We start from the raw sequence: 8294 nt of genomic DNA on the forward strand, positions 1-8294 counted from the left end.
ATCATTTTTTTCCTTTCATACATCATGAAAACTCATTAAGATCTTTTCATACCCCGTCCCCGAAAAAATTAAGATTGTGTAAAGATCGATTTTTCATTGGTCAAAGACCTATGGGAGACCAGCGCCTAAAGGTCCTGAGATGCTCTTGTTTTGGTCTTGACTTGGTCTCGGGTTCGGTGATCTGGACTAAAACACTAATTCAAACTATAACATCTCAAAAACAAAGCCGAGACCCTCAGCAGCGCGTTTTTAAATCAACAGACTCACTTCTTATTAAACTCTACTTTTTCCCCACCACTTCTCTCAGTGCTCTGTGTTTTACAAATGAAAACGCTCAAGCCAGGATCACAGAAACAGTATAAACTCATCAAATTAAATATTTAAAAGCCTTCTTCACACTTCTAGGTCTATATCAGCGGAGACGCCTCTCTATATCGAGAGGAATGCCAGCCATTCCGAGAATAAACACAGAGAACAGAGTGTGTGAGTGTGGATATAAAGGCGGGAGGACCATCAACAGCCTTTTAGAGTGAGCTTCAAATGAAGTAATGAAGGTATTCTGCTTATAAAAGCATCTTGTTTACATCCTGCCTAACCGAGAGCCGCAGTTTCTTGCTATTTGTCAGTTTTAGCGACGTCAGCCTGTTTGTGAGAGTTAGACATTTACCACGATAGGAACCGTTTCTTTTGACAGTAGCATAGCACTCTGGATAAAACAAAGTGTACTTTGGGGAAAAATAAAGGCGGTAGCACGGGTTCTCAACATTTTTTAGGGAGGGACTGAGGGATTAGAGAGTTCCCCTGTAAGACTAAAACACATTTTCTGAACAACCCGTAATGTAAATGCAGCTAGGACATTAAAATCAGTAAAAAAGCAGATTAGAGAATAAGCTTCTAGCATATATCAGTGCATACTCTATGTCCACTTTTCTGGATCCCTTAAGGCCCTTTTGGCAGCCTTGTTTGTAAAACCAAATTTAGTGTAAATTAGCACCAATTTTTACTTTGGATCACAACAGGTTTGTGCTTAGAGTGAGTTGCATGAACGACCAGTAAAATGGTGGTCAGAATACACAAAGTTTAGACGCATGTCGCAACAGACCCAGAAACTCTCGACCATCTGAACCTCTCCACTGTCCACCGATCGTTTTCTGGTCAGACCACCAGGAAAAACCAAGCCGCCGACGTTCCAACAGCTTCATTTGAAATGTACTTGGACAGAAGCCTGGGACAGATTCCACCTCACAAGTTGGGCAGAGAAACACATCATGGAAGGATGGGAATCATCGACGCATTACTCTTTGGCATGAGACTCACGTCTCGAACTGGACTTCACTGTCTTCACTGGCAGTAAATACGACGATGATCCACTTATTCAAATGAAATGCTTCACTCACTTGATTACCGCTGGCATGTTGTGCGCGGTTAATTTGTGCTAATGCTCCCCGGGTTGACAAAAACGGAGATGCCCCCTGTCAATCTGTGGAGAAACGTCGCCAGCTCTGCATTGCAGTGATTGGCTTATGGCAGAAAGGGGAGGGGACTGTTTGATACTGACCAGGTGTTTCTTTATTGGGGCTTTTGTCTTCAGCGTTCCTTTTTCAAGGGACGTCAATCTGTGTGGTTGTGCTGATGGCACCAGATGTCCAGTGCTGTTGCTTGAAGCCAGAGGTGTCTGAAATAGTTGTTGTACTGTGAACTTTTAAATTTCACTTTCTTCAACCCAGGGGTCTGAACCTTTTTGGCCCTTCTGTAGTGGTTGGCTGACGTTTTCACAAAAGTATACCAAAATCAACATTTGAGCTTGTTTCTATTTTATTAATGCACAAAAAGTCATTTTCAAAAGGACGGTTAACTCTTGGCTAAAAAGGGCTTTAAAAAAAGGAATGACTAAATTGGACAAGAATAGCTAAAAACACAAGAATTGGGGAAAAATCCTGAAAAAAAGTCTAAAAAATACAGAACGACAGATAAAGCCTCAAAAATCAGGCAAAAAAACTGTTGAAAATGTAATAATGAAGTTATAATTGAAACTTAAAAACAGAAACATAACATAACATATATCAAAAGTAGATATGCAACTTTATGAGCTGTGTCTCATTTTAAAGGTTAAATGCTTGTGACTCCAGTTAAATTGTTTGTGTTAAATCCTGGTTGAACCGTTTGCGCCACGTTTAAATACTAATGGGTTGCTAAGCTAAGCTAAGAAATGCTAACCGCTATTCACTGCTGCATGCCGCTATATTAGCTTTGTGGCTAGGTTAGTTATGTCACGTTGACCATTTGAAGTCTGCTGACGTGTGCTTTTGATATAGAAAAGTGCGATAAAGTGCGTTATGGTGTCGTGGAGTTTCTTGGCGAACGTTCATCCGCTCGGAAAGTCAGCAGGTGACAGGGCGGGGGGCGGGAATGTGCTCACTGACCTGATGACGAGGTCGCTGGAGTCGATGGCGGCGCCATAGCGAGACCCCTTCAGGTTGCCCGAGTTGCCCACCACGGCGCAGGTCCTGCAGCGCTCGGGGCCGGCGTCCATGTAGAGCACCTCGTCGGGGATGACTTGGAACAGCTCCTCCACCACCTCAGTGAAGTTGGCCGGCTGCCGCTCTGACTGCAACCACTGGTGACACAGCACACAAGAAGACGGGCCTCAGAAAGTGAGGGAGGTGAGGAGAGCGAGGGAGGGAGAGAGAGAGAGAGCGGCGGCTCCGGGGCCACTTTAAGTAGAAGTGATTGAACAAGGGCAGCGGAGCTCGAGACACCGAGCACATTTCTGAAATAACCTCGGGGGCAGCTTAGCTCCGTCTGCAGGGGCTCTTTTAGCCTGGCCTTCTTCTGGTGGCTTTGAACTCAGAGAGACAGCAAATAGATGCAGGGATATGTGTGTGACTGTGTGTGTGTACACACACACACACACACATATATATATATGTATATATATTGAGGCAGCTCCAAACAGAATGGATAACAAATGTTCAGTAACCACCTCACCAAGCTCCGTGCCTGTATTTCCAGTCATTACCGCCCCTGAATGTAATTTACTCAACTTAAACGAGACGGCGGCGTCTAACGAGAATCACGCCGGGCCCAGTGAGCACCCGGAGGTCACGCCCTCGCCTCCCAGCATCCCCCCCGACCGAACCATCTGGCCCCGGGGCCGCCGCCGAGCGACACGTGCCCCCGTCAGGCTCTCCGTGAGACGCATTTCCCGAAAGCGGTAGTGACAGGAGGCAACCTTGCAGTAATTTTTCTATTCTTGCCTCTAATTGGACACGCTGCGAGGTGAATGTGGGAGTACCCGCGGCGCTGGAAGCCGTCCAGAGGAAGGTTTGGGGGGGGGGGGGGGGGGGGGGCAGCGTGACGTACATCTTAGAGGAGAGGCTTCTCTAATTGAGAGCGCTGTACTCTAATAACACAACGTACAGGATCGACAGTATATATTGATTTGATCCGATTAAAATATCCCCGGTGGTGCGACCAGTTATGTGGCCGATGTGGGTTTTAATTTACAAGAGAGTGGATTTAAACAAGAAATCCTCCATAAAGCAGTTTAACGACTATCTGGCAACCCGAAGTCCGTTTTTATGTCTGCTGTGTTTTATGATCCCTGGTAGCCGGAGGTACGTCGACTTAGTTGGAGCTAAAATGGAATTTGATAGGAGGGAAAACCCTACACGTCTGACTTTGCTGTCAATCCATATCCGAAGGGTTTTTTCTTCTTCTTCTCCCGAGCAGCCATTTGGCGGTGACACTCCGCAATCATACAGGTGACAAAATCCACCTGAAAGGAGGCAGAGGTAAGGATCCCTGCACTTACTGCAGTGAGTCATAGAAAGTAAGTACTCTGAAGTTTAGTCTGGTACTGGAAGTTTTCCTGGTTTGTACTTGAGAAGCTCAGTTTGGAAAAAAGATGCAGACAGTTGAACAATAGACACAACGTTTTGGACCAGAGAGTTCTGAGCATATCTAAGGTCTTTATTCTATTTGTGCACTAAAGAATTATTTTATATATAAATATATGTATATATATAAACGAATTAATTATACGCACATTTTCATTAGAGTCAAAATAAAAGCCCCCCACATTTTACACAACAAAAGTAATATTTTGTTAAAACCTTCCAAATTTACATTTGATCAATATTTAAAGGGGCCAGAGGCCATGATTGGACCAGAGGCCATGATTGGACCAGAGGCCATGATTGGGCCGACGAGGCCAGAGTGCGAGGTCCCGATCAAGGCTGCTTGCAGCTTTAATTGTTGGTGTTCCCTGTGTAGATGTGTTTGGTTTCATACCAAAAACAAACGACAGCACCCACTAGTGGCCCTCCATGCTAACTACATTGTCTTTAGTGTTTGTGACATTTTCGTGTAAAACGTGTCAGACATTGTTTTCAAAACGTGAAACTTTACGCATTTTCACCCGAAACGTGGTTTAAACAGGGCTTAAGAGAGATGGTGAGAAAAAAGCACAACGCTTTCCATAGCCAACCATCTCACTTGTTGAGATGGTTGGCGATGAGAGCTATGAGAACAAACTGTGCGTGGGAGTTGGCTTCACAACACGATCCTGGTTAAGATCCCTTGGATTGGAAACGATCGATGTGAAGAAAACAAACCGCGTAATCCCTCCTCTTTGCTCACCATCTCTTCTTTCCAGCACCTGTTTGAAGCTGAATGAGCGGTTTCATTTTAAACCCCCTTCCCGACCCCTCCCTCAGGATGGCGTTGCAAATGCCATTAAACCCGCCTTACCTGCCACCACCTGAAGGTGTCGTCCGAGAGGACGCTGTTCTCGCGGGTCATCAGCGGGTGGATGGACTGGTTGAAGCGCTCGGCGAACCACGGCTCGTCCTCCAGCTCCGCCACGCAGCGGCGGCAGGCGCACGGCCCCCTGGAGAAGAAGTTGTCGGACAGGCGGAAGGCGTACTTGAAGAAGTAGATGGAGGGGTCCCGCAGGGTGTAGCTAAACAGGAATGTGGTGAACGTGATGGCGAAGAACAGGAGGGCCAAAGTCCGGACTTTCCTCCGCTTGGGCAGAGACATGTTGCACAACGGTCAAGATTAGTTGGTGGGAAACTTCAGGAGAGCGGCGGACGAAAATGGCGTCATGATAGATGGAGAGTCCCGGAGGTCGCGGAGGGGAAAGCAGCCCGGCTGACCGCCGCTTTGCCTCTGCTGTGGGGACGGCCGCCGTGATTTTCACAGGATTTGCTTCACAAACGCGCCAGAAGAAAATCCATCCGGGTGGTTTTGTTGCAGGTTCGTGAGGATCAGAGGAAGGTAAATCCGCCGCTGGATGCCCAGCTCAATCCGATTCAGTCGCTTTCATCGACCGCTCAGATGTTGACTCCTCGAGGTCAGCGGCTGACGCGCCGTCCATTCTTTAATGATTCACCTGGGAAGCAAACAGAAGCACAGTGTTGTCACGCCAGCCCGTGCAGCTTTTATCATGTTGAACCGAAAGTGTCACCGGCGCTCAGTGTTCTCGTAATTTCGCAGCACACGGGAGTTCCGGGACGAGCCTGTAACATGGTGTGAAAAAAAAAAAGGTGTCCATCTTTTTTTAGTTATCACAGTTTTTCCCTCCCCTCACACTGCCAAATTACACCGACTGCAGCATAGTGTCTCTCTCTCTCTCTCTCTCTCTCTCTCTCTCTCTCTCTCTCTCTCTCTCTCTCTCTCTCTCTCTCTGCTCTTCAAAAGACCATCAAACTGCAGGGACGTCTCTGCTGAAAATCACCGCAACAAAACAGAAAGTCATCGGCCCTTTTCACGTCAATATCTGGAAGAGGCTTTTATTTACTGAGGTAAAATGAAAGGACAGTGAACGAGTCACTGATCAGGTACACGCACACACGCACGCACGCACGCAGAAAATCACATTTATTAAGTGCTCATTAGGGAAATCACGTCGTTCATGGTCTTTCACTTTGAAAGTGGGCAATTAAAACGTCTATACATGGACTTGAAACATCTTTTTTGACAAACGGGCTAATCACTTAAACCAGGCGGCTGCTTCTGCGTTACGTGTGGGAGGACTGTGTGCACCGGGTCAAAACACTAATGTAGTACTATATATTGTAATAGATTTAAAAAAATTTAATAAAATAAAAAAATATCTATCTATCTATCTATCTATCTATCTATCTATCTATCTATCTATCTATCTATCTATCTATCTATCTATCTATCTATCTATCTATCTATAAATTCAATTGAATTCGATATGTTATTCTATAATGTTCAGAAATTATTGTAAAATACATATTCATTGTTTGAAATGTGTCACTAAATGAGTGAAACAAGGACAGTTGGTGATCGTTTTACATCTCACGCTTCAAAATCATGTTGAAACACAGCAGTTATATTTGACCGGGAACATTATGAGTACAGTACAGTACCTTGAAACAGTTAAAATGCTGAGAGTCATGGATGAATTGTTAAAAAAAAGGAAAGAAAAAAAGAGAAGCTGAAACAGCCTTAGAGGTGAAGACCAAATGGTAAAAATACAAAAGAGTTGGGACATGGTGTCAAAAGTCAATAAAGAGTGAATGCAAAAGGTGTCCTGAAGATTTACCGGCTCGGATATTGTCAGAAAATTACAATAAACTACCATCAAGTACCGGAATCCCATCCATCCATCCATCCATCCATCCATCCATCCATCCATCCATCCATCCGAAAAAGAATTCTTAAAACTAAAGACTGTTGGCATTGAAACTCTTATTAACTTAACAATATTGAATTTGGTGGCAGCATCACATCTCCAAAAAGCTTATCTATTCACTTATTTCCACATATATACATAAATATATAATATTGTGTGTGTGCGTGTAGGGACGGGGGGGGGGGGGGTTCAATGCCAAAACTCTTTAGTTATATATAGTTGTGGCTCGGTCCAGCACACTTTTGTATAATTAATCGTGTTCATCAACGTGTTCATCGTCGGCGAAAGTGAAGCGACAGGGGCAAAAAACAAACAAACAAACAAACCAAACAAAGTTGTGGGGCATCAGTGAAGTTGAAGGTACTGCGGGAGTCACAGAGTTCATCAGACCCATGCTGGTGACAAAAGTTCCCAGAATACAATCGTGTAAAAAGCAGGATTTGTTTTTTTTCCTCAGACCTCGGCTTTTCATATGTGAACAAAGCAGGCGGACCCCCCGGGGTTCGGGTTTATTTACATGAAAAGGCCACCTCTGCCTCTAACCCTGCCTCTGGTTTTTCCATACCGACGCTCGGCTGCGTGTCGGGATTCCACAAATACGTCTAAATTTAGCAAAACGGCTGATGCACAACGGAGATAAAATGCTATCATCTGTGCACAAGGTAGGAAATACCCCGGAACAGTCGCTACCTGCGTCCTTATGCTCCGAACGGTTGAGTTGTTGTGGGAGACCCAATTACAAACGGAACGAGGTGGCACTTCTTTCCTCATTAGAAATTGATCGGGTCGTTCGAAGAGGATGGCATTGGAGGCAGCTTGATTTCTGTCAGAAACAAACACATGGAGCCGTTTATCTGCCGCGCTGAGGCCTCGTTTAGGGAAAACTGAAAACGTACATATTGTTTTGGGTGTTCGGTTACATGACAACGATGCTCGGAGTCACCCAAAACTTCTTGAAAAACACTCCCGACACTGTGTATACGCCGGAAACACAGCGCAACATGGCGGTAGTAAATAGTTCTTCTGCACATGCTCGGTAGATGGACAATAACAGCAACGGTGACCTCTGGAGTGTCATGACTCCCAGTCCATGTTCTCTGTTGACCATCAGTACCCAAGTACATGTACTTTATCGTGTATTGTCCTCTGTGGTTTCAATACAAAAACAAAAAGCAGCACCCACGAGTGGCCCAAAATGAAAACTACATATTTTTCAGAAAAGTAGCATATAAACGCGAAATGAAAAACGCAAAAAACGACGCGTCTTCACTCGAAACGCCACTGTGTAAACCGGGCCCGAGACACCAAAGGCTGCGAAGTTGATCTGTTATGTTGTTTCTGGCTCATGTATACAACCCGGAGCCGGCGACGGTCCCACCTGGCGAGTTCGACACGGATACCTGGGGAAACTGATAATGGACACATCAATGAGCGCTGCTGCTTCCATAAAACAGGCTGTTGACTCCATTCAGTTTGAAGGGTTGAAGGATTGGGAGCGGGGGTATGAGGTGGAGGGTGGGGGCTGGGGGGCAGGTGGAATATATTCTGAAACAGGTGGCGACTTCCAGCTTTTGACAACCGTCATCTCACCGTCGACCTTGTCCGACCAAATGGCGCGCTGATCAAA

The 8294-nt window shown here is 45.4% G+C and overlaps 1 protein-coding gene across 1 annotated transcript in view; it reads right to left on the bottom strand.

The window, feature by feature from the left end:
- st3gal1 (ST3 beta-galactoside alpha-2,3-sialyltransferase 1) overlaps positions 1 to 5043 on the bottom strand; it is a gene marked incomplete at both ends in the record, with an annotated part of 35321 nt that extends 30278 nt beyond the window's left edge. Inside the window, 2 exons of the mRNA XM_080485218.1 lie at positions 2424 to 2617; positions 4753 to 5043. Of these exons, the coding sequence (XP_080341344.1) occupies positions 2424 to 2617; positions 4753 to 5043 (485 nt within the window). The remainder of the gene's footprint in view (positions 1 to 2423; positions 2618 to 4752) is intronic.
- Positions 5044 to 8294: the final 3251 nt, after the last annotated feature.

The sequence above is a fragment of the Lipophrys pholis genome (assembly GCF_963383615.2).
Source record: "Lipophrys pholis genome assembly, chromosome: 17".
In the NCBI taxonomy this organism is placed as follows: domain Eukaryota; kingdom Metazoa; phylum Chordata; class Actinopteri; order Blenniiformes; family Blenniidae; genus Lipophrys; species Lipophrys pholis.